The sequence below is a fragment of the Phoxinus phoxinus genome (assembly GCF_949152265.1).
Source record: "Phoxinus phoxinus genome assembly, chromosome: 6".
NCBI lineage: Eukaryota > Metazoa > Chordata > Actinopteri > Cypriniformes > Leuciscidae > Phoxinus > Phoxinus phoxinus.
This window is the reverse complement of record NC_136881.1, coordinates 31,128,818-31,155,829: the sequence shown is the minus strand read 5'-3', so window position 1 is coordinate 31,155,829 and position 27,012 is coordinate 31,128,818. Positions and strand designations below refer to the sequence as shown.

Sequence of the window (27,012 nt, the reverse complement as noted above, 5' to 3'; positions counted from 1 at the left end):
CGAATCTGTGATCTTTTTTCCCTCAAAGTATGCGTCTCAATTCCTGTTCGCCACAAAGGCAGATACAGAGATGTGACGTGTCAGTTCAAGAGCTCATCTCTGTGTTTTTTTCCCTCCTATGTTTCTTACAGTTCAGCTGAAGGGCTGTAACGATACAGTCAGCGTACGATACATTTGGTGACATCCACGCTGACCTCCTCCCACTCATTCCACACAAATTGGTGTTATTGAAATCTGAGCAAACTCGCACATTTTTCCGACACAGACAACCTGTGCAACCTCACATAATTGAGGCTGATAAATATGTGATTCAAACTAAGAATATTCATCAACTCTGAGCACTTCTGAAATGCACCTGGCAAGAGAACAAATTTGCATTTTCATTCTTTATCGGAGTAAAATGTGAATGCATGTCATTAGGCAGGAGAGATGCAATTACAGGGCGAAAGGAGAAAGTCCTCCCACACACATTTTTACCTTCCAGAGAGGCATGTCAGAATTAATAAACCCGTGTCTGCAAATGAAAATCCTAGCTAAAAGCCTGGGACAGGTGACATGTAGTTTCGCTCTTTCCGATGCAAACTAGATTTCAATAATTTGGCCCATTTAGCTCTGCAAATTCGTCACGCTAAAGTGAAAGTTGTCATATGAAAAGACTAAATAATCCATCTGCTGTCCAACTCTCAATGATACTTCATGACAACATTACCTGACAATGACACCGCCTTCAGTACAGCTTTTTCGAAATCTGTCGCGGCCATCTGCATGTGTATAATTGCACCTGCCACATGAAGTAGATGCTGAAAAAATATATATCTTTGCTTTCAATGCCAAAGAAAAATGACATTTAATGCACTCAGGGAGCCAGAAGGTCACGCTGAGCCCGCGTGAATTGCAAAAAGAAAACTCGAAAGGCTTTCAATTGTGCAAATGAGTTCCAGCGCAAAGGGAGAACAGCATTCTAGAGCGATTCAGTTCAAAAATCACACATTAGCTCTCACAGAGGGGCGATAGATTTATCAAGACTGCCCAGAGAATAACATGCATCTTTCAAGTACACCATCGCCAGAGACGTGCAATTGAGCTGCTCTCGGTAAATGGAGCGTAGACAGTGTTGCAAATGTAAAAATAAATTAACTACAACAAGGTAGAGTATTAGAGATGTATTTTCTGGGAGGGGGGGGGGGGGGAGAGGACATCATCACATAAAGCAACAAATGGCTGACATTGCTCCGAGTGTAGCTGGATTACAAGGTGGACACGTTCCTGTGCCGTACACTTCTAAAACAAAGGCTGTGATAGATTTTGAAATGTTTTTATTCCCTCTGGTCCAAATGCGGACCATGTATTCATAGAATCAGCTGAAAACTCAAAGTGTGCGCACGGTTGAGCCTGGAGGAAGGTGCTGGGCTCCGGCAGGGATGAAGGTCCTAAGGCAGGGAGGGCAGTCCGTTTCTCACACTCTCCCTCTAACACGTTACAACATCTTCCTCTTCTCAAACTCCTGCAGAGAACAGGGAAGTGCAAACAGGAGTCAAACACACATGACCAGCAAGGGGTCCGCCTCCAATATGCCCGGAGCAGGGGTCTGTTAAGCGGTTAGTTTGTGCGAGTCAGAGTTTACTGGTTAAAAGGGCTGAAATGGACAATACAGAGGATAAATTAGGTGAATTAAATATGGAAATGGAGGGAAACAAAAGAAAAGGATGAAAAAAGAAAAAAGAGATTCATAAGGCAGTCAACTTGATCATTTTGAATCTTACCTAAAAACGTTTTATGTGCCGTTTTGACTATGAAAAGCACTTTTCGAAAGCCATTTAAAGTGTATTATTATTACGGTATTAAACAAAAAGAAAAGTAAAAGGAAGCAAATATTTGTTCTTTATTTTTTCAAATGGAACACAAAAAGGGAATGGCAACATTGCAATTTTCTAATTTTCATTGACTGCACAATTAATTGTATTTTAATCGTGATAACTATTTATGCTTTCAATTAATACAAAATATTGGACCACTATACTGAAAATCCGTTTTTCTTTTAATTTGATATTTGCGCATTGGTAACAAACCTCCTCTAGGTTTCATGCTTGGGGTTGCCAGGTGTCCCAAACAGAGCTTTTCTCTTAAAAGAATACATTTCTTCTCTGTGTTTTACTTAATCTTTGCAATCTGTGCATGCCCTCTCGACACTGCGGTAAAAGCGGAGATGATCGAAAACACAGACAAATATGTATGTTTGAGTTTGGCGATTTCCATTGCGATCAATTTCTTCACAAGCCACTTGTGCTGTTTGTGCGAATAAATCTGCCATCATACATTCAGTGATGAACAATAATAAAACCAAACATGGATACCAACCATATTGTTTGTGCTTACAGAATAAATACACTTTTAATGTAAATGTAAACGACATAGCCACTGTATGCTATCAGTGTTTGGTGTATTAACGAGTATCGTTCACCAAATCCATGCATCAAGTATTGATTTACCGTTTTATGAAGCTATGATAGTTGGTTAAATGAAGTGTGTGTGTCTCTACCATTTTTTAAATGGCTAGACTGTTCAGGCTTTATTTAGTCATCTTGGCATCTCTAATAGTCTTTCTTTAGGAATCTATAGCATATTTTTTTTATTCATGTGGAAATGCTGAAAAGCTCCCTGCATTAAACAGGAGATGGCTTTGTGAGTCTCAGGATTTGAGGCCATATAAAGGTTAATCGCACATGAAAAAAAAGGGGGAAAAAACATTTACAGAAGCTGGGCGTAAACACATAAAGCTGTGAGAAATGCATTGTATGATACAAAGACAAATGTAGATTGTTCCAGTCAGGAATAGCTATTTACATAGTTAATTTACAAAGGCATACAGCTACAGGGTGATGCATTGTGCTTTTGAAAATGCATTTTCCTCAACTAAGGGTGACGGAATGGTGCATTTCAGAGAGAATTCCCTTATGCAAATGTCATGTTTTTAGAAACGAAGACGCTCGGGTTCTTCAGTAAAAATACTTGAAGCTCTACTGCCATCTAGTGGCCAAGCAGTGCATTGTCTCCAGCACTCTAAAATATTATTGCAGGAAATGGCCTCGAGTAGGCTAACATAAGAAATTAAGTATTTGCTGTGATTACATCATTAGTAATGAGAGAGAGAGAGGGTAAATGAATGAGAGCATTAGTATCTTCCTGTGTTGTATCCAGTAGTACACACTAGTAAGACTGGATGGTTTACTGAATATTCACAACATATTTGCAAAGATTTTGTGATGGGCCTACATGAGAAATAAAATGAATGATCGTGCATATTAAGTCATTAATTTTCTTAAAGATGTAAAGTGTTAAGAAAGATGCTTGGCAAAAATGGTGTTAGATTTATTTTTATAAATGTTCATGAATCAGTTCAAATTGTCTGCTTACCTTAAGATTTAAAACACTGATTCAAAAGTTTGTTTGTATCATCAGTCAAAAATCTTTACAGAAGTCCCAGTGTGGCATTTTACATTATATAAATGTGAATATTGCTGTAAACTACTTCGTATTGCTTTTTAAAATATTTTCGTTTTTTCAAGATGATATAGTTTTCAAAAGTGATTGAAATCATTATAATATGCGTATTTGGTGTGCAAGAAACATTTATTATTATTTTGTTGAAAAAGTTTGTGCAGCTTAATATTTTACAGAAATATTTATATATTTTTCAGGATTGTTTGATGAATAGAAAGTTCAAAATAACAGCATTTGACAGCAATTGAATGCATCCTTGCTGAATAGAAGTATTACCACAATCTTGCTGACCCCAAACATTTTTAACAGTAATTTACATCTAAATGTTCTTTTGTTCACTTAAAAGTAAACAAAAAGTGATCATTACTTTAAGTGAACATATTAAAAGTGTTCACTTAAAGGATTAGTTCACCAAAAAAAAAAAAAAAATCTAAATTCTGTCATTAATTATTCACCCTTGAGTCGTTCCAAATCTGTAAGACTTTCATTCATCTTCAGAACACAAATAAATATATATTTGAAAGAAATCTGAGAGCTTTCTGTCCCTCTGTTGACAGCCTACGCAATTACCACTTTGACACTTTCAAAAAATTCATAAAGAGATAGTAAAACTAATCCAGTCTAAATGAGCGGTTTAGTTCAAATTTTCTGAAGAGGCACGATCACTTTATATGATGAACAGATTGAATTTAGGCTTTTATTCACATAAACATTCATCAACACACATCAGTTGTGGTAGACAGAAGCTCAAGCGTGTTCGCTTGACGTGTGACAACCAATGAGGTTCATTCTTATATTTCCATTATGTTTGAGCTTATGCAAGAACCAATGAGGTTTGTTCTTTCGGGTCAAGCAGTTTCGGTTGACCTTCTGCTTATATTAGCTGATCAATGTTTATATGCGAATAAAATATTAAATTCAATTTGATCATGATATAAAGCGATCGAGTCTTCAGAAAATTCGGACTAAAAACCTTAATTCATATGGATTAGATTTAAGATCTCTTTATAAACTTTTGAGACAAGAAAGGTCTCAGATTTCATCAAAAAGATCTTAATTTATGTTCCGAAGACGAACAAAAGGTATTACGGGTTTGGAACGACATGAGGGCGAGTAATTAATGACAGAATTTTCATTTTTGGGTGAACCAACCCTTTCATTTTAAATTTGATTTGGCCAAAATGATGCATAAAAAGAGATACTAAATAGATTCATAAAGCTGACAAATATTTCCTGGCTATATCATCCGGGCATAAACACAAGGAATAATAAGAGACACTGTGGGATAAAGGTTGATACATCGTAAGTGAGTTGCCAACATATGTGTGTGTGATAACCTGGAGAAAAAGCTTTGAGGCGCGCGTATGTGGCATCATTATTAAATCGGCCAATGAGATAAACACAGATGTATGAACACAATGGGCTGCAAAATTAACAACCAGCCAGAGTGTTTTTCATCATTACTTCCAATGATTACAAATTAGAATCCAGGGGTGTGGTGGAAGAGGAAAGAAAATGGTATTGATGCAGAGGAAGGAGCGTTTGCTAGTGCTGATAATGAAAGGCTAAAATGATGAATGAGTGTAATACACGCTTTCACTTTTTATACATCTTGTTAAAAGCGCTGGCTGTGATAAATTGAGATAAAGAGGCAGAGCTGCTAACTCACCAATATAAATGGAGCTTTGTTCATTTTCTCTCTTGCGGTGTAGCTTTCTATTGAATATCTTACGGTAAAAACTGCTGTGATTGTCTAAGGGGGCCCTTTATATAAGTCACTGTTTGGCCCAAAGAACAGTGGATTTCCTAGAGCCACACAAACGTTCTCAGCAAGCTGACCTCACTGTGAGGATTCAAACTAAAAGGAGGGAAATAACAAAACAAATAGATTTTTTTACAAACGTGTTTAATGGCTTGCTCTCAGCACGCTTGAGTTTGCAGAAGCTAAAAACAGTTGAGCATTTAGACAGTGAGGTGTGAGCTCTGTGGTGACTCTGCCTGTGAGTTACAGCTCACACTGAGAGGAAACGGTCTCACCTTGAACATGGTGCTGCCCAGCTGAGCCGGAGACATGCTGACGACGACTCCAGCCGACTGCAGGGCGGCGATCTTCTCTTTGGCACCCCCCTTGCCTCCAGCAATGATGGCCCCTGCGTGCCCCATTCTCCTTCCAGGAGGGGCTGTCAAGCCAGCAATGAACGACACCACTGGCTTAGCATTGGCACCCTAAAGAGTAAAAAAAAAAAAATGTTAACAAGATTAATACTTATATACAGCAAGGATTCGTAAAGACCTTTACACGTTACAACTTTTCCGAAATTTTGCATTTACTCGCAATATTGCCAGGAGAAACGGTTTGTTTACTCGCAAAAATTTCGTTTTGCCCCAAGAAATGTGTTTGCTCGTAAAACTTTTATTTGCCCCAAAAATGTTTGCGTTCGCTTGTAAAACTTTAGTGTTCCCCTGAGAAATGTTGTGTTTGCTCGTAAAACTTTTGCGTTGCCCCAAGGAATGTTGCGTTTGCTCGTTAAACTCCCAGAGAAACGTTGTGTTCGCTTGTAAAACTTGTTGCCTCAAGCGAACGCAACGTTTTTTTTGTGTTCCCCCCAAGAAGCGCTGTTTATGCTCGTAAAACTTTTGCGTTGCCCCCCAAAAAAGTTGCGTTAGCTTGTAAAACTTGTGTTCCCCCATAAAACATTGTGTTTGTTCGTAAAACTTTTGTTGCTCCAAAAATGTATGTTCGCTTGTAAAACTTTTGTGTTTCCCAAGAAACGTTTTGTTGCGCTCCTTATTTTCATTCATTAAGAGCTCCTTAGTTTTCAACATTGATAATAAGAAATAATTATTGAAATTATTGAAATGCAGCCTTGGTGAGACTTCTTTACTAAAACATTTTTTTTACCGACTCCAAACCTCTGAACGGTAGTGTTTGTGTGTGTTTATACAAAATTAGTCTTGTGTATCACAATGTACAGCAATTATTATTATTTTTTTACTGCATTATGGGGTATCCATAAATATAACTATGGTCATAGTGAAGCTAAGTAAGGCCTACAAGAATAATGTTTTGAGACAATTACAGGAAGCGAGTCTCTATTTTTATAGACTTGTAAATAAGAGGCAAAGATAAGTGCAGGGGCTTTTAGATGGTGCATACTGTGCGCGAAATTGGCATTACAAAGGAGGCAGATCAAGGCATCTAATAGCGTGTGTGGGAGTAAGCAGATGGGCAGACAGTGGTTAGAGTCTGTCATTTAATACAATCTCACTTTCATGGAAGGTAATTTGTCATGTCCATGCCAATTAACTGCCATCGCTGATGGACCATCATGCTCGGGCTGTTTTTTACTCATTCCAACCATATTTTGTCCTCATGAATGACATCATAATTCCAGAGTGAGATGTGGGCTGTCGTAATCGCACCAGCGCGGGGCAACAGGTGAATGGGAGTGTCTAGAATGAAATGGTAGACTAGCATTTTGGACGTTTTTATGGCCGTTTTGACAGCTTTTCTTAGACAGGCTGAAATACTAAGCTAAATACTAACTTTGAACTCTGATGAGGCTGTGCCAAAAACTCATGGCCTGTCGGGTTAGCATGTGTCAGTCCCATCATTCTTGGGGAGGGGGAAAGCATATATCCGTTATGACAGCCACTCAAAAAAAGTTTTGTTGTTCTGATACAACCATGTTATCTTATAATTATATTACAGAAGATATTTTTCAGTTGTATACTTCTGGGGGTTCCTGTCCAGTGTCAGCCGAGCTATTGCCAGAGATCAATAGGAAAGCTAATGGATTGTTTTCTACAGTGTAATAGACCTCCCTGGGCTCAAATGGAGCCAGCACTAATTCAGACGTGCCCATTAGAATCTCACAAGAGGGAATGTTCCTAAACTTCACAGGCAATTTTTGATTTCACTAAAAACTTTAAATGGGAATGCAAACTTGAGGTAGAGACGATGAAATGAATGTGACCGCCAGTCAAAGACAGTCTAACCTAATGCTTGATAATCTTCAACTACCCGCTAACATTATAATGCGCCACAGGAGCCGTCTTCGGTTCAAAGCTCAAGCTGTTCATGTTCATGCAGCCGTCTGCAGACTAAAGCCTAATCTGGGAAGATTACGATAATGAACTGAGGTAATTACATTTTGCTCATGCACAAAACCTTGAGAGAATGCTGAAATGGAACACCATCCTTTCATTTTGTGCTCCTTTTTTGTTGAATGACAAAGACTTTCTCAGACACTCTCCAGACAACCCTATTTTAAACTTAAAGTAATCCAAATGCTGTCACTATTTACTCGTTGTTGCGAAAATTCTTAAAGAATAATCCTTCTGTGTCCACAAAAAAAAAACATAGCAGGGTACATGTTTGGAACCATATGTGGATGAGCAGATAATGACAGAATTGTAATTTTTGGGTGAGCAATCCCTTTAGGAGTGTACGAATTGAATGGATTTTTACAGAAAAAGAGATGATAGATCTGCAATGAACGTTTGCAAAAACACAATTTGTCAGGTTTCCATATTAACTATTGGAAAGCTTCCTCTCGATCATTCAGCAGCTCCCAATATTGTTGCGGTGACTGTGGACTGCAAGTGGATCTTAATGGGCAACGTTCCCTAGGTGACAAATGTTAGCAATAAGCAAAAACAAGCATATAGCTGACAACCACTTGAGAGGAATATTCATATCAATATGCTAATTTCGTTGAAAAGCAATTTTGCAGTTTGCCTTGGCAATTCTGACACAAGGACTTACTGGTGTATGCGTGTAGCAGGGAGTTGATACATTGACAGAAAAGAGGAAAACAGGGTGCTCACACTATTATTTGCACAATGCAACCGCAGCTAATAAAAAGTAAGTACCAGATATGGATCCAACAGGAAGTGTGGGGGTGTTTAAATGTGCTGTGAAGTTATGGGATCGGACCATGAGCTCTTTGTCGCTACTATTATTCCAAAAAAAAAAAAAAAGAAAAAACAGATGCTCTTCCTAAGCCAGTCTAAAAGGGTTCATACAACAACATAAATCTGACATAACTTTTTCAAGAGCTAATAGTTTACAAGCTCACGTATGGATCGCCGCTTCCATTACCGCCTAGAACCTGATGTATCATCCCCGTCCGCACTTCTTAATGAGACTGGCATGCGTTTAACAGTCTGATCGATTCAGGTCTTGTTAACAGCAGGCACAAACGGAAAATTTCATAACTGCCAAATGCTTCTCCCAAGGCTGAATCCGCTGCATGAAATGTAGCATGACCATGTATTGATCTCCATTATTCAGAGCCAAGGCCATCTTTGGAGCATTCACTTAAAAACTACCTTGTTGAGGTAATGAGAAAAGTTTACCTGAAAGGACCAATTTCACACAATCTGCAACTAGTCGGCGAGGAATAATTCAATTCTCCCACTAATTTAATTGACAGGACGGAAAAGAGGAAAGTTTCACAGCGCTAATGCGTGCTCAAAGAGCTACATGCTCGCTTTTCTCAGAGTACACAAAAACGCTTAATGGTTTCTGCAACTGTGAAACTTCTCAACAATGCTGAAAATTGCAGGTTGACATTTTCGCCGTTTCAGTTCAATTCAAATGTGGCAACAATAAAAACGAGCTCTTTAAAACAGTCTGATTCACAGGATGGAGAAGAGACTCTTTGAACATGAGGCACTTGTTCATGCAGTTAACATATTCAGAGCGATTTGCTTGATTTTCCTGAGGTTACCGTGCCCCTCCGCTGCCACGCTCTTAGTCTTGAGTTCTATCTGAATAACGTCTGGCTGTCTGAGTTCCTCTTGAGAAAATGGACTTTCGTGCATCAGTTTGCTGTACGTAATTTGGCACAATCAGCACGGCTGAAACTATGCTAGAATATTTCTTGTGCCAACGCTTGTTTTTTAACATCACAGAGAAAAATTCTCCCATTGCAAGAAACTTGTAAATGCATCAGCTCTCTCTATGGCTCTCAGACTGGAGCAATAAATATGACATGCTTAATAATAACACAAACTGAGGCGCTGTTAGAGGAGTGGGGGAGGTCTTTGATTGTGAGTGAAATTCAGCCAGCCTGGTCCAAAGATCACAATGAAAACCCTGTAGATATTTCTTCACACACAGCCAAAACAGATCAAAGAGCAGTTGGAGGCGGTTTTCTCATTCACAGAAACAATGTGAGCTCAGGGGTGAGTAGCTCCAGCCAGCAAAGAAAGAGGAGCTCCATGTGAGGTGAGGGTTCCTCTTTGTTGGAGAAAGCTGCCGATATCCAGAAGATGAAAAACGTGTACGTCCCAAGGGCGAAGACAAATCATGGGTCTAAAAGTGATTCATGAATGAATAGCAGTGATTCTTAACCTTTGAGTGGTGTGTGTGTGTGTGTATGTGTGTGTGTGTGTGTGTGTGTGTGGACTGCATGGCTGATGCAGAGCTTGAGATCTTAAAAGGCAGGTCACCAAAAATGAAATAACAAAACCAGCATAAATATGCATGGGATGTCTTTTGAATGGATAAAATCGCTTTCTGTGATGAACAGACGTAATATGCATAAATATAACGTAATTTACATGCTTAAATATGGCATCTGATGTCAATGACGCCAAACATCATCAGTTCTCCATGTCTCATTAGATCATGACTTGTTAAATTTGAATGTGTCCCTATTTGAACTGTGCTACTGTGGAGGAGATGTTTTCCATTGACTTACATCCTACATTTTACTCTGTTCCTCACACAAAACAATATGACTTCTTGAGTATAGTGAAAGAGTCAAATGGATTACTTTTATCATGCTTGTTTTGTCATTTTGGAGCTTTACAGCCCCTGGTCGCTATTCAGTGTTAATGGTTTAGAAAAAGAGTATTGTGAACATCCTGACTAACATTTACTTTTGTGATTGACAGAAGAAAGTATATGGGTTTGAATGAATGAATGAAGGTTAATTTTAGGGTGAACTATTGCTTTAACTTTACCTGTATATAGGGCTGGGACGGTATAAATTTTGTCTTACCGCGGTTGAAAAGCAAGAAATTCCCACGGTATAGCGGTAAACCGCTTTAAATTAACCAGCAGCAGACGGTTGCTGTTGTAGAAAAATTAGGAGATAGCACAAAGATAGCCTTGTGTTATGAGGGTAAGGAAGTAAGTGTTAAAAGGTTGAGGTAATATTATTAGACACATTCAGACTTATAACCTTTCAATTTAACAGCATTTCTCAGTTAAGAAATCACGTGTGAACATTAGAAGCAGCTTACAGAGTTGTGCTGTTTCAGGTACTCTGCCGCATTCTCTTCTGCATCTCCTCCAATCTCTCCAATCAGAATGATGCCTTCGGTTTTTGGGTCCTGCAAGAACACCTCCAGGCAGTCAATGAAGTTAGTGCCATTAAAAGGGTCTCCACCAATACCTGAAAGAAAAGACACTTTATTCAAAGACCTCTCTGCACTAAACACTTCCTGTAGTCTAGGCAAATATATTATAATGGATGGCCGATGGCTAGTTTTCCATACCAATGCACAACGACTGGCCCAGACCCACTTGGGTCGTCTGATGTACTGCTTCATACGTAAGAGTGCCCGATCTAGATACAATGCCTGAGAAAATAAAGAGGAGAATAGAGCAAGATAAAGATAAATTGCAATTTTATAATTAGGGCCCAAGCCCTGAAAGGGCGCAGAGCCCTATTGTTCTTCTAAGGGTTTTTTGTTGTTCTTCTTCTTCTTCTTCTTCTTCTTCTTCTTCTTCTTCTTTATAATAAATTTTTTTTCAAGGTTTTTGCCACTTTTGGGGGCCTTAACGTGCTCAAAAACTCTTGAAACTTTGCACACTGGTCAGAACCTGCGGCCATTAGAGCCGGACTGAAGCTGGTACCCGGGCGTGGCAGGGGGGCTCGACAGCGCCCCCTGTAACGGGGTCCGAAAACTTGGTCCATAAATCAAACACGCTTGCATGAAATAATATGAAACTCGGTACACTTATAGATCTCATCGGTTCATATATCCTTCACGCTCTGACTTTTTACCCCAGCCCAACAGGAAGTCGGCTATTTGGCGTAGTTTAAAAAACACATGCAATGGAATTTAAAATACTCCTCCTAGACGATTCAACCAATCACCACGAAACTCGGTGTGCATGAAGTCAAGACATTGAGGATGAAAAGTTGCGAGGGGATTTTTGATATCTCGAACGGTTTGGCCGTGGCGAGGAAACGAATTTATGGCGAATATTGGAAACAGGAAGTGTGTTATAACATCCTCATACATTAACTGATCTTGATGAAACTTCAGCAGTGTGTTCGCTGTAAGAGGCCGATCACATGGATGTGACTATTGTGAGTCAAAGTTATAGCGCCACCAACTGGCAGCAGGAAGTGTGTCACTTTCAAAATGCTTTGAAATCACCCTCTTATTTTTACCCGATTTGCTTCAAACTTAATCTGTATAATGTAAACACACGACAGATGTAGACCTGTGAAAGGATTATTGATATCTTTAATACTGTCGCCATGGCAACGCATCAAACTTTAATATTCTTTTTGGATGCATTTGAGGCTCTTAACATGCTTCAAATTGCATGAAACTCAACATGCATTTGACATTTATTGTGTAATAGACATGTGCGAAGTTTCAGAAACGGGCGTGGTAAGGGGCTCAGTAGCGCCACCTTTAGTCAAAAATGGGGTATTAGTTTTACCTACAGTAACCAAACTCGGTACGTATATTCTTCTCTTCGATCCGGACAACTTTCTAATTTACAGTCATTAGCTCCGACCAACAGGAAGTCAGATATTTTGGTTTGAATGTGTACTGTTTGGAGCATTTTCCTTCTGCCCCTGTGTGTGTGTGTGTGTGTGTGTGAGGAGGGGGGCTAGTTTAGTTTAACCCTTTCTCTGCTGTGTGCAAAATCTCTGGCACTTTTGAGGGCCTTAACGTGCTCGAAAACTCTTGAAATTTTGCACACAGGTCAGAACCCGCGGCCATTAGGGCCAGGCTGAAGCTGGTACCCGGGCGTGGCAGGGGGGCTCGACAGCGCCCCCTGGAATGGGATTCGAACACTTGTCCGTATATCAAACACGCTTGCATGAATTAATATGAAACTCGGTACACTTATAGATTTAATCGGGCCGAACAACTTTCCCTGGGTCAAGTTTTACGCCAGCCCAACAGGAAGTCGGCTATTACGGGTTGATTGGAGAACGCTTGCTCTCGCATTTGAAACACTTCTCCTAGAGAATTCATCCGATGACCACGAAACTCGGTCAGCATGAAGTCAAGACATGGAAGATGATAAATTGCCAGGGGATTTTTGATATCTCGAACGGTTTGGCCGTGGCGAGGAAACAAATTTATGATTAAAAAAGGATGCATAAAGTGTGTTATAACTTAGTTATAGTTTTACCTACAGTTACAAAACTCAGCGTGTATATTGATCTTATCAAGCCGAACAACTTTCTAATTTACAGTCATTAGCTCCGACCAACAGAAAGTCAGATATTGTGGTTTGAATGTGGATTGTGTCTCTCTCTGTCTCTCTGCCATTCTGTGTGTGTGTGTGTGTGTGTGTGTGTGTGTGTGTGTGTGTGTGTGTGTGTGTGTGTGTGTGTGTGTGTGTGTGTGTGTGATATTTTGGTTGGGTGACAGTTGTAGGTTACAGTTTGACAAGAGTTTATAGTTTAACAAAAGCACAATGTTGTGCTTTATTGCGAGTGTACACAAATATAGAGAAACACTTTGAATGATGTCCTGTGTGAACAAAATGACGGAGTATGTTTTTATGTCTCCATTCGATCGAGCCACACACACACACACACACACACACACACACACACACACACACAGCATTTCAATCTTGAAATCGCAGCATGTTCATTATAGCCTTAATAAAATTTAATAATAAAATAGTCAACCTAACATAAAAAAATTACACTGCTCTGTTTAAATAGTCAGTTGTACAGTTCGTACCGTTCACAGTAAGCACCGCTCCACTGTGATGTTTCCAAGCATATATATATATATATATATATATATATATATATATATATATATATATATATATATATATATAATTAAAGCTGCAAGCAGCGATGGAGGGCCCAAGCCGGTAGCACCGCCACCCGGTGCCTTTAGTGCAACTAAAGGCACCAGGGTGGCGGTGCCACCGGCTTGGGCCCGCAATCGCTGCTTGCAGCTTTAATTATATATATATATTGTAATTTGTGTTGTTAATTGAACATATTAATTCAGTGCAACTTACTATTAGATTAAAAAAACATGACTAACAATTTCAATTTGCACATTGCAGAATTTAACTGGCAAATGTTCAAACATATGATTACTTAATAGGTACAGTATATAATGTAATTAACAGACAGCCCTAAATTAATACATCAAAGTGTGAGTCTCTACTTCTCTTCCATTGATTATGTGTTCTGCAGACCATACACTTAGAATAAAAGGTTCTATTTAGAACCTTAAAGGGTTCTTTCGGGTGCTGCAAGATTTAGTTAATATTTTTTTTTACATGTATTATGAAATTTTATGAATTAAACAGTTTATAAAAATACTTTATCACAAGAAAAAATGTAAACGACCATTAAACATGACAACATTATGTAATCATTAAGACACTTCTCCTTGTATAGAACATTTTTGGCATTAAGAGTTCTTTAAAATTCCGAAGTCAAAAAATCTAGTGTTTTTTTTTTTCTAAGAGTGTAGTTTCCTGTCTTCACAATATTCTAGAGAGCAAAAACGTAAATTCCTAGTAGGTTTTAACATTTCTGTTCCTAATGCCCAATGAAACCAGGGGGCAACTAGCCAGCGTTAAAAAAAATATTGTCAAATGTCAAATGTAACCTAATAGAAAGACAGTACTGGTAAAGGCCAATTTCAGCTGAACCATTTCCAGACAGACGAGGTCACAACTCTTATTATAGGAACAGGCACCAGGCTGAACTCTGAGTACTATTCTTCAGAGCTCCTCAAAAACCTGTGGCATCTGTCTGTGTCTAGTGATGTGACGGCACAGCCCTGCAGTTTAAAATTCCTTGACAGAGCACTGATGAGAAGTTATCAGCACCGCTCTCTTTTTAGCAGTCTGAACACTGCGTTACGGTCTACATCTGAGTTCATGTTCGAGCAGACACTTTTCATCATCCCTGACATGGTGAGACACTCTTACAAATCCGACACATTAAAAAGGGTCCATCTCAAATCGAGACCCTTTGGCTCTGTCTGTCTGCTGCTTCTTTTATGAACTTGAAGACAGGAGGAACGCTAGGCTTTGCAAGGATCATTTAAGATTCTATTCAATCAGTATGTGAGCTGCTCCTCTGTCATACTCTTCTAGTAGGGTGACTGAGTGAGTTTACTTTGTCATAAAAAAGGTGTCATTCAGTGGAGCTCTTACCAACTCTTCCTTTCTTGTGGATGTGCCCAGGCATGATCCCAATTTTGCACTCGCCAGGCTACAAGTAGAGAGAAAAAAAGCTTAAATTATACATTTCACTTTAGGCAATTGAAACTTACAAGCAGTAGGTTTTGAAGTCAACATTAAATCAAAACTGACCCAATTCAATACACATTCCAGGGGCCATATATATATATATATATATACACACTTCACACACACACTTCGTCAATTTCAAACCAATTTGAGCCCGATTCAAACCCTGACAATATTACAGATCAAGAGGATCGTCCAGAACGGATTTCACAGGACGTTTATGTTTATGGTATGTTTTTTGTAATTTTCTTATACATTATAGATGCGATGTTATCCACCATTTAATTGTGATATTCGTAAGAAAACTAAGGTGATACAAACAGTAATTGATGAACAACCATAGTTAATTGTACTAAGGAGCGGTGAACCGTCTAACAAAAGCGAGCTTACAAAAGCAACAGAAAACAAAGCTGTTCTCCATAAAAAGTGCAGCGCACAGATAAACGTTTGGGTTTATTTTTGTTCAGGAACAGTGTTTAAAATAAATTAACCACTTTAAAGGGGTGGTAGTGAAGTAAAGGCCTTCTGAAGTGAAGTGATGCTTTCGTGTAAAAAAAAAAATATATCCATATTTAAAACTTTATCGACTAATATAACTAGCTTCCGGAAGACGGTCTATGCAAGTCGACTTATGCCTGGTTCAGATTACACGATTTTAGCACGATTGTGTGTGCTAGGGTGACCACCTGGCATTGCTCTGTTGCAGGTCAGACCTGATTTCGCGGGACACGAGGGAGATAACTTACTATTATTATACTAGGTGAATAAATATTGATTTTATATTAGATGTCTTTATTGCTAATAGGCTTTATAAAAATGTTAGCCATGACGGCGCTGTGAACGTCACTAATAATATAAAACTCATTTTATCAGCACGGGTCTATTCAATCTAAATAATTAAGTGAAATTAATAATCCAATCGTTAAAAAGCACATTTCCAAATAAGCACATAAATTCCATTAGGAAAGACTAGACAGATTAAATGCGTTCATACCGGATTCAGTAGCCTATATTTTTGTGTCTTTTCCATGCGTGATGATGAAACTTCGGTGGCATACACAGCAACCGTGTGTATATGACATATACTATACGTGCGAGTGAATGTCTGCGTCTGAGACGGCACGCGATGACTGGTCAGAAAGCAACGTGAGTCTGACATGTTTCTTGTCTACGACACGACAAGATTTTAGGAGTCAAAATCGCGTAACCTGACACAGTGACCATCGTAACAGACACAAAAATTGTGTAATCTGAACCAGGCATTACGCCAAAAGAGTAAGTCAAAAGTTTTTGCTGATTTTCTGAATGCTGATTTGCTGCTCAAAATCTTCTTTTTATAAATTTTGAAAACAGTTGCATTGCTAAATAAAGAATCTTTGATCAATAGAAAATTCAATAGAACTGCAGTTAGTGGAGATAGAAATCTAAAAATGTTTTATTGTCACTTTATAAATTTTAACATGTCCTTGCTGAATAGAAGTACTAATTTTACTTAAATTATATATAGATTTTTTTTTTCTAGAAACTTTAAAATGGTAGTGTATAAGGACCACTTTCCACAATCTAAACCATTTCAGATGGATAAAGTCACAAACTAAGTTTCCACAACCTAATATCCTGATTCATCCGCCACATTACGGGAGTAAACTGGGTTGTGAATGTGTTCCATATTGACTTTAAACAGTGTTTTTAAGAGAGAGACAGTGTTCAAAGAGAGGCTTCTTTGTGTTAAAATTACATCCACAATTTTGCCAACTTCAACCATATGCCTTCTCTTCAAAACTTACAGCATTTTAATCTCATATTACAAATCCTGTGTTAGTTGACTAAGGTTTCCAAAAACCTGTGTGGGTAAAAAAAAAAAAAAAAAGGTAACACTTTAGGTTTAGGATCCAAATCTCACCATTAACTAGTTGCTTATTAGCATGCATATTACTAGGATATTGGCTGTTTATTAGTACTTATAAAGAACATATTAATGTCTTATTCTTATTAAAGCTTATTCTACATCACTTAATAACACTACCTAAACTTAACTACCTTAATAACTATTAATAAGCAGTAATTAGGAGTTTATTGATGCAAAAATCATAGTTAGTTAATAGTAAGAATTGGACCCTAAACTAAAGTGTGACCAAAAAAAAGCATAAATGCAGCTCTCACGTTGATGACACCGGGACAGTTGGGGCCAACGAGGCGGGTCTTGTTCTGGCGGAGCAGCTTGTGTTTGACCCGCACCATGTCCTGCTGAGGGATTCCCTCAGTGATACAAACAGCTAGTGGTATCTCTGCGTCAATTGCTTCGATGATGGCGGCTGCAGCGAAAGGGGGCGGCACGTAGATCACGGTGGCTTCAGCCCCTGTGCCATCTTTAGCCTAAAAAACAAATTAAGAATCATTCACAGAACTAAAAAAAATACTTGGTCAAACATCCAATTTTAGCATTTCAGTTGGGCTTTATCTGAAAGTGTTTAAACGGATAACGTTTAAACAACCAGCCTCTGGCCTTTAACACTTCTGTTACTGTTGGCACCGCTTGCTCTAAATAAGTCCCTTTAAATGTCCCCTAGTACCCTCAGAGAATCAGACCAGCTGTCCAAAAAGTAACTGTGGCTTAAAGGAGACTGTCAGCAGTCACACAGGCCATTACCTCCTTCACAGAGTTGAAGACTGGCAGACCCAGGTGTGTTTTGCCCCCCTTGCCTGGGGAGACTCCTCCTACTAAGCGAGAGCCATAGTCTAGAGACTGCTGACTGTGAAAGGTGCCCTAGAGACAGAGGGAGAAAAATAGATAATTCAATGAAGGAAAGAAATGAATTTGGCTTACTGTTTAGCACAGTCAGCTTGTAATGTATTAAAACTAAAATGGATCACATCACAAAACAAAAGGAAAATCTAGGTTTCCTTTTGAGTAAAAGATATTGGTGTACTATGAAAACACACAGTAACTTTGAGAATGAGAAAATAAAACGTCATTCCCTGTCCAAAAAGATTGTTTGTTGTTGATACAAACTACTCATTCTGAACAGACAGATACTATCATTCCTAATCACTAAAAGAACTAAAGATATAAGCGAAGTGTGTGAAAGTTCACTAAACCTTGAGCCATTTCTGCTCATGTGAAGCACCTGTTGTTCTGCAAATCTTAGCAGTAGAAGGAGTGGCTGAAATTATTTTTAAACGGGTCCATGATCATTTAATTCAATCTGATCTTAACCATTAAGACCGCATCATTTTTGATTGGTTTGTGACCACACAACAACTGCTACTGTATGTTGTACACTTTTCAAAGAAACTGCTAATAAAAACGTTAACGTTTATATTGAACTCAAAAGCAAATCCACTGCCAGAGCATGAGCAGACCAAAGTGCAAAGGTGACATTTCTCAAAAGGCAGAATTTAAAAAATAACATGAAATAAAAAGTTGTCAAAGGAAAAAGAAAAATAGGTGTCAAAGAGTGTGTGAAAATGGGTTTGATTTTTTTTTTTACAAAAGTATAAAAATTCTAGACAATGCACAGTACATGGACCTCAATAAAATTGAACTAATTCAAATAAAGTTAAATATATCAATAAAGAGCAAATGGACCTTGACAAAATACAACAAATGAAAATAAAAACAAATAAATAAAAAAGTCTGTCACATTTTAAATTGCATCTGTATAACTAACATGTGACACACTGCTGGAACACAGAACCCAAACCATTACACAAAGAAAACATTATTTTGCGTAATGGTCAAGCATAGCATATTTTAGGCACGATTTTGCAAGATTTTCAGTATGTAGACAAATCAGTTTAGCTTGGTTATTAAATTACAGACTAAATGTAAAGACACTAATGTGAACCATGATGTATATAATTTCCCAGCATGCAGTCCAGAACATAGACTTACAAATGCACTTTCATTATGTGGAGCACTATAAAATCAATGAATGCTGTAAAATAAAAATGTATCAGTAAAATACTCTTTCCCCATGATTAGGGATTTGAACAGTCTGTGAAAATGGTACGTCACGAACTTTAACCTTCCTTTCCCGATATGTCCATGTTAATTATTACAAATTATTTTGAAACATCACAGATAAGTCCAAAGGTAAGGGTCGCCCGTATCACGTCAATATCTACCACTGTAATGTTTTATATATAATTAGAAGGAATAAGGAAACCTGGCACGTTTTCGATCCATTCCCCCTCCGAGCGTCCCCTTGCCAACTTTTCTACCATCATTTGTTCTCATGCCTTCATTAACGCTGAAGTGCTGAGCTAACTTTGCCGTTTTTCCTGCACGCTGCCTCCGTTAACAGTGTAGCGATTAATTTGAGGTATGGTTTGCTTATGTAGCCGAACAGCAAAGTTAATATGCCGCGATGACACTCCAGTCATTCCTCATCCCTTTCTAATTATAATGAGTGTTCATTAAAACTTCATCTAATAACCCTTTATTATGGTAAAGAGCCATTTGAAAGAGGGTGAAGGAGAGTTAGAGAAATGCAATGAGAGCTTGGAAATAAATCACAGGGGTGAGAAAAGCAAGGTTATTGGATGCTGTAGACAGCAGTTTTAGCGTAAAGGCCCTATGGACAGATGTCAAGAACCATTGTGTCTGTCTCTCCTCACATAATAAAGTAAAGCATGAAAAGATAGTACATTTAAAACCCAACACATGTATAACAATAGTATTTAAAGCGGTCATGTCATATTTTTATTGTATACATTTAAAGTGCCCCTATTATGCTATTTTAAAGGTTCCTGTAGTTTTGGAGGTTTACATGCATCAAAGGTAAAAAAATAAAAAACTTTACATTTCTCATAATATACATTGCAGATCACCTTATTTCTTAGAAGCTGAAAACGTTTTGTTCGAAGATTTGGTGTCTCTAAACCCCTGCGTTCCGTGAACCTATACTCTGCTCTGATTGGATCAGATGGATGATTGGTCTACCTCTCGGAAACAAAACTAATTTCAGCTCTGGAGGCTTCCTCAAAACTTGTATACACACAGTGACACGATCAGGAGCGTTGGTGTCGGTTTTTCCGTATCAATTCCAGTACGAGTCCTCATACTTTAAAAAAAGACAGGAGCCAATAACTTAATTTGTTGTGCACTTTGATCCAAAAAACCTCACATTCACAAACAGATATATTACACACCGCATGAAAGGTAAAATTGGAATTAAAAAAAACGTAATAGGTGCACTTTAATATATTGATTTATAAACAAATGTATTTGCTATTTGTTGAATTCATCTTTTTTAAATTAATATATTATTATTTGTAATTGTTTCCTCCCACTTGTTTCTTTTGGGGGCATCAAAAACCACTTTGCATTCAAAATGTTGTGGGCAACATAAATACAAACAAGGAAGAAACACTGACCTCTGTATCCTTCATATCCTTAAAATGATGTGCAAAATTATAAATGCCCTTTTGGGTTTCATAAACATGTAGACTTTACATCCACCTCATCAGATTCATCTGTGTTCTTTAGCTCACTGTTTTCAAAACCTGATTTATCCACTTTTTCATATTTTGGGGTAAATAAAATGTTGGCTTTATCAACAGAATCTGTGGCATGATGTTAATTACCATGAAAATGATTTACATTCCCTCAGTTTGTAAAACAAAGTGTCAAAACAACATTTATTATTGATCATTTCGTTGTCATATTATTGTCATATACCAAAATTAACACAACAAAAAGCTTATAGAGATATTTGAATGGTAAGCACGCTACAGATAATGTTTAGTGAAGTTTTATTCAGGCATAAAATTAAAGCAGAGACTAAAATACATTCATAGAATTGAATAATAATCATAGAAAGCTTCATAGCATAGACTAGCCCTATCATCCACACAGATGGCATGTTTACATGTTTTAGTTTATCCAAAATAGACGGCAAAACACTCCATCTGATCAAATACTTTTGGTTGCTTACATTTCAATGCATCGCTACATTTAACCCCTTATGGTCAGGTATGGTGAGTAGAGAATCAAGTTCAAAAGTACAGTGAGATGTCCTGTTATTGCTCAATTCTCAGCCAGTTTCCTGTCATTCAAGTGAGCCACAACCAATCAAATATTGGTTACTTCAATCAGTAACTAAACAAGAACTAGCGCTGTAAACGATTAATCGCAATTAATCACATCCAAAATAAAAGTTTGTGTTTACATAATATGTGTGTGTGTGTATTGTGGATAATTATTTTGTATATATAAATACACACACATGTATGTATATATTTAAGAAAAATGTGTTATTTATATATAAAATAGTTATATTTATATATAATATTAATTTAATAAAAAATTATATGCAGTATATAAATGCTAATATTTCTCAAATATGTACATGCATGTGTGTGCATTTATATATACAAAATAATTATACACAATACACACAAACTTTTATTTTGGATGCGATTAATCGCGATTAATCGTGTACAGCCCTAACAAAAAGTTACTAAAATGAAATAAAATAACTAAAATGAAACCAGACCTTTTCACATATTTAGGCTGAAACGCAGGGTGTTTTGGGGTGCATAGACGGGGGTTACACACCTGTTTTCCTGTGAAACCTTGACAGATGACCTTAGTGTTCTTGTCGATGTAAAGGTTCTTCCTGTTGCCAGTATAACAGTGTCTCACCCCAGCCTGCTGCACTGCAAATACAAAGACAACAGCAGTGGAATAAGAACCAAGGATCAATACATACACATCCAAAAGTGTTTGAAACATTTAAGAGGATTTTTTTTTTTTACATTCTTAGTGAAGTCTGCATGATCATGACCAACTGTTGCTGTTTGTATAAATATTGGATTTCATGTTTTCATGTTGTGTCCAACACACCTGCAGTTTATTTATTAATCTGTCACACTTATGCAGTCAACTTGGCAGCTATATTAGAAAACTTAGTTTAGATCTAAGAAGAAGTTGTTGGCTTCTCTTTCACATTTCTCTAATCGTTCCCTACAGTGTCTGATGTCCAAAGGTCATGCTGCCTTGACCTCTCAAAGAGTTTAGAAATAACACAGGGTTGGAACAGATGACAATAGTTGCAAAGCACCAAGCTGAACCAAAAGACTCAATAAGTTTATCAGTGATCAGCGAATAGTTTTGACTCTTAGAATAGGACTTAAAGAAATAGGCTATTGGTCACAGCTGACAGGATTAAACGGCCCATCCACATTTCTCTAGGTTAAAGTTCACCTAAACCACTCATAGACCAGGGGTTTTCAATCTTTTAGATGCCATGGACCCCAAATATGATCATACTTCCAACAGATGTGAAATAACTGCATATTGCATTAAACTGTAATTTAATTAAGTTTGCGATTTACGGTTCTGAAAAAGCACAGTATGCAGTGTATCACATAGGGAAGTTAGCCAACACTGCTTTCTGTTCAGCTGGAGTGAAAATTCCATTATTGACAGACAATTTAATTGCACAAGACTGGAAGAGTTAACCAAGAGTTTCAAAAGTGGCAACCCTTTCACAGGCATTGTAACATGCTCTAAACATTTTGATTTTCTACATTATTATTATAAAAAACTATATTTAAAATGTTAAGCACATACAGTGAAGCACAAGCAACCACACACCTACATGTCACACTAGTACTGTTAACAGCGTTCAACAGACTTATAAAGAATAGTGTCATCCTAGTGGAGGATATGAGCAGAATTTTTATCATAACGGTTGCAAAGACACAGACTTGTCCCTTACAGTTATTTCAAATGATAGTGCTGTCAGTCTGTTACCTTCAAAGTTATCCAGATAATATCATTAACATATTAAGAGACATTTAAAAAAAAAAAGACAACCTCGTGATGAGGTTGAAATGAAACACGTTTACCAGTACAGGTCACCCGTTCATAAAGTCACATTTAGTGCTGAAGACAGCAACACATCAGCATTAGCATTAGCTGACTGTGTGTGTTTGATCAAAATAGAAAGAAACAAATGACTTCCACGTTTACAATAGCTGCTGGAACAACGTCAAAACAAAGACAGAGATGTGTTTAAGATGTAACAACACTCGTGTTCGTTTTACTTACAGAGGAACCGGGCAAACAACCTGCTATGAGACATCTTCGGTCATTCACCAATGACACCGGACAGACATGGACCTAAACGTCAGCGTACATAGTAGTCCTGCTAGATGCCTGAGGAGATATAATCGCCTTCATACGCGGTAAATGCTTCTTTTTTTTACAGTCTATGGGTAAATTACTTCTAAAACACACTATAGCATTGCATGCGACTTTAGAAATAAATTTAACTCTGTATTTAAAATTAATCCATGAAAACGGGCATTATTTGCCTAAAAGCGCAAGGAATGCTGGACAATGGTGTTCTATATAATATAATATAATATAATATAATATAATATAATATAATATAATATAATATAATATAATATAATATAATATAATATAATATGATATAATATAATATAATATAATAGCATTAAATTAATTAGATTTTTTTGCAGTACTATACCACTAAAAGAAAGTGATAATACACAGTATCCATATTTAGATTTTATTTACAGTTTAAACAGGGGTTAAATGAAAAGAAATAAGAAGACAGAAAGACACACTGTGAACATGACCACCCAGTATACTAATGATCCACATTATTGCACAAATAAAAGTTTAATAGCTTCCATTTTCTTTTCAAAATGACTGAAATTTCTGTGAATACGTTGGGGAGAGAACTACAATTAATTCATTATTTTGTACAAATTAAACAAATTGTCTGTACAATGATTTATTTTTAACAATTTATTATATTAAACAATTTACCAAATGAACAGCTCACATCAGATGTTTACAACAAGTGTCGAATGTATGTATGTATGAATGAATGAATGAATGAATGAATGAATGAATGAATGAATGAATGAATGAATGAATGAATGAATGAATGAATGAATGAATGAATGAATGAATGAATGAATGAATTATTATTTTATTAATTATTGTATTAATTATAATGAATTGTGCCAGGAGTAAAATTACAATTTACAATAAAGGAAATGCAATCAATGTCAGGATATTTATGTACAAAAAAGTAAATATTATTAATAATAATAAAATTACATAATGCAACTCAAATTGTATATAAAAAAAACAGGGAGGTTCTTGACGGAATGTTAGAGAAATATATCCAAAACATTCTTGAATAGGCTATACACACACACTACAAAAAAAGTGTAAGCTACAAAATGTGCAATAATTAATTAATTAAATCCGAATATGTTTAAATAATTGTTTAACAGTACTCTTTGTGATATTTTAAAGGATACATCTCTAACTTTATTAATTATATAGTATGTATTTGTTATTGTCCAGACCCCTTGCGTTGTACAAAAGAAAGTAAAGAGCTATTAAAAACTGAAAGCAAGTGGCGCGGTGACAGACGAGCCAATCGCTCTCAACCAACTCTGCAGACGGTGATTGGTTGACACTTTTACGGGGCGTGGTGCACTTACGCTTATTCACAGTCAAAACTACGTATATTCTTCCAGCCTTGAATAGTCCCTCTTCAAAAGCAAACGGAAACGACTACGCAAGTGCACTAACGCGATGACGTAGAACGTCTCAGGAAATATCCTCCTGCTGGGTCTCTCAATTAGAAGCGCACAAAGTCATTCAAGATGGTGTTAGAAAGTATCTCCAGGATTATCAAAGTACAATTTCCAGCATACCTCAGGAAACTGCCCCTTCCAGATACAATCGGAGGGTTTGCGCGACTGACAGGTATGTGTTTTTCATCATTATACAAAATGTCACAAGCGTAGGTGGAAAGTTACGCGGGAATGCCTGCATAGAACGAGTGATGTACTGTATGTGTCTATGTTTTGCATCTGTTAAACACTCAAATAACGCGTAAATAAGTAATTGGTTGCCTGCACGTGTTTCTGGGTAAGAAAAAATACATGTTTTTTGTATTATCTTTCACCTATTTTCATACAATTGCATGAGAAGATTCACAAGAGGTTCTATTTTCATACAAAGTAACGACCAGTGTGTGTCTATTTTAGAAATATGTGAAGAACAAAACACGCAAAGCATCTGATAACATGCTTTGCCCCTAAGAGTTATGATTTATTGTAGTATTATAGATGATGGCACAAGAAATGCAGAAATATTTGCATCTGTAAGTTAAAGTTGTTTGTACAGACACCTAAAATGACCAATCTTCAGGGTCCAGCAACTGTCATTGTGTAATGCAACAGTTCATCTCTAATGCACATATATGCAAATATAAAAAAGTGTATTAATCACTGAATATAACTTTATCTGACATGCACAGATTGTTGTCATTAAGTATATAATAAGTTCTAACACTGTGTCTCAGTTTCAGAGTGGTTGCGGCTTCTGCCATTATTGGGGATTTTGGCTCTGTTGGGTTATCTGACCATCCGGCCCTTCCTGCCCAAGAAGAAAAAGCAAAGAGACAGTCTAATAAATCTGAAGATCCAAAAAGAAAACCCTAGAGTTGTGAATGAGATCGACATAGAGGACCTGAGGACTCCAAATGTTTGTTACTGTCGCTGCTGGCGATCTAAAACGGTAGGAATGCCTGAGAGAAAAACATTTTTATGTAGAAAATCAATTTATCCATGTGGGTGATATTGTTTTTCCCTAGAACTTTTGCGGTAAAGTGGTTCAATTAACTATCAAAACATGCTACAACAGCACCAAAGGGGGGAAATGAACATGGAACAACTAAATTTTGACTTATTGGCACAAAACAAAACCTTGATTAACATTATATTTGGAGCTTTTGGGAATATATATATAAGTAATACAAAAATGTATGCTATGACCACTTTTTAACTGTTAGCCTAATTTGTGTGTGAACGTGTGATTTTCTGCTTCCTCTTTGAGAGTGTGAGTTTTGTCAAAAGTGTGCCTAAGCCACAGTCACCAGCAACACTTAATTTGTTCTTTCTTATCTTGCAGTTTCCTGTTTGCGATAAATCGCACATAAAACATAATGAGCTGACGGGGGACAACGTTGGTCCACTTATTCTTAAGAAGAAGACTCTGTAGCCCACCTTTTTAGGCTCAGAGTGGGACAAAACTCTGTTATTTCAGTTTTTTTTTGTTAATGCAACTGTAAAACTATTTTTGTTTGTTGTACTTACCCCAAACTTTATTCAACTTATTGTGTAGAAATATAGAGCTATTAGATATTGTGGTTGATTCAGAGAGATTAATCATTTTGATTTATTTTTTGTTACATTGTTGTGTGTTTATTTTTGTTATACTTGGCAAATGTAGTTTGACTTTTGTGTGCAATATAATAGGGCCATAAGGAAAAATGGCGGTTATCGTCGCTAATCAATCTTTGTGGCCATGAAAGTGTCTTTTCTAATCTTAATCTACATCTAGATTCAGTTTTAACTAAGTTGCCTTGTACTAATACTATTTTATATGCGTTTGACATTTTCTTTGACAAGACACCAACAACAAATTATACTTTTAACTTTTCAATGTGAAGTACATTATTAGGATTTGCTTTTGCTCTTCGCCTTCTACAGCATTATTCCTAAACCGACAATACTGACTAAATTATTTTAACATTTTCAAGTGCAGGATACTAAACTTGATTTTTGTTCGTATACCTAGACATTTCCCGTTGCATTTTGGTCACAGCTATTGTTACACATCATTCATATATTACAACATTTATCATAATGTAACAAAGAAATGTGCCCTCTTTTCTCTGTCCACCTGAACCAACATGCTGTGCGATAATTACAATTCATAGTATGTGTGCCATTCTTTCAAAGTTATAAATAGTTTGACAATCCCAATCTTTTTTCTTGTACCACTTGGTTTTGTATTTGATGGCTCTTGTTCATAGATGTTTTCATAAAAATTGCATTTGTATGATAACTGGAATGTGCCTAATAACTTTTATAAAATAAAAGGTAACCAAACTTGTTTTATCTTCCTGAAAATATTTTTTTAGAGTGTGACCGATGAA

General features: G+C 37.0%; 2 protein-coding genes across 2 annotated transcripts; one reads left to right on the top strand and one right to left on the bottom strand.

The window, feature by feature from the left end:
- Positions 1-995: 995 nt before the first annotated feature.
- suclg1 (succinate-CoA ligase GDP/ADP-forming subunit alph) lies at positions 996-23,274 on the bottom strand. The gene is made up of 9 exons (XM_079616626.1): positions 23,067-23,274; positions 21,570-21,670; positions 17,658-17,774; positions 17,171-17,383; positions 14,912-14,969; positions 11,014-11,097; positions 10,759-10,910; positions 5,539-5,727; positions 996-1,504 (listed from the first exon to the last, which is right to left on the bottom strand). Exons 1-9 carry the CDS (start codon positions 23,098-23,100, stop codon positions 1,478-1,480), a joined length of 975 nt encoding a protein of 324 aa, XP_079472752.1. The 5' UTR covers positions 23,101-23,274; the 3' UTR covers positions 996-1,477.
- Positions 23,275-24,409: 1,135 nt separating this feature from the next.
- Positions 24,410-26,969, top strand: cisd2 (CDGSH iron sulfur domain 2). The gene is made up of 3 exons (XM_079616641.1): positions 24,410-24,773; positions 25,375-25,589; positions 25,983-26,969. Exons 1-3 carry the CDS (start codon positions 24,671-24,673, stop codon positions 26,070-26,072), a joined length of 408 nt encoding a protein of 135 aa, XP_079472767.1. The 5' UTR covers positions 24,410-24,670; the 3' UTR covers positions 26,073-26,969.
- Positions 26,970-27,012: the final 43 nt, after the last annotated feature.

Excerpts from the sequence above, each read along its gene's own strand:
- suclg1 (XM_079616626.1), bottom strand. The coding sequence starts at position 23,100 with ATGTCTCATAGCAGGTTGTTTGCCCGGTTCCTCT. Across the intron at positions 17,775-21,569 it reads AAGGTTTCACAGGAAAACAG|GGCACCTTTCACAGTCAGCA; the intron begins GTGTGTAACCCC and ends CTCTGTCTCTAG. Across the intron at positions 14,970-17,170 it reads ACTGTCCCGGTGTCATCAAC|CCTGGCGAGTGCAAAATTGG; the intron begins GTGAGAGCTGCA and ends CTCTACTTGTAG.
- cisd2 (XM_079616641.1), top strand. The coding sequence starts at position 24,671 with ATGGTGTTAGAAAGTATCTCCAGGATTATCAAAGTACAATTTCCAGCA. Across the intron at positions 24,774-25,374 it reads AGGGTTTGCGCGACTGACAG|TTTCAGAGTGGTTGCGGCTT; the intron begins GTATGTGTTTTT and ends ACTGTGTCTCAG. Across the intron at positions 25,590-25,982 it reads GCTGCTGGCGATCTAAAACG|TTTCCTGTTTGCGATAAATC; the intron begins GTAGGAATGCCT and ends CTTATCTTGCAG.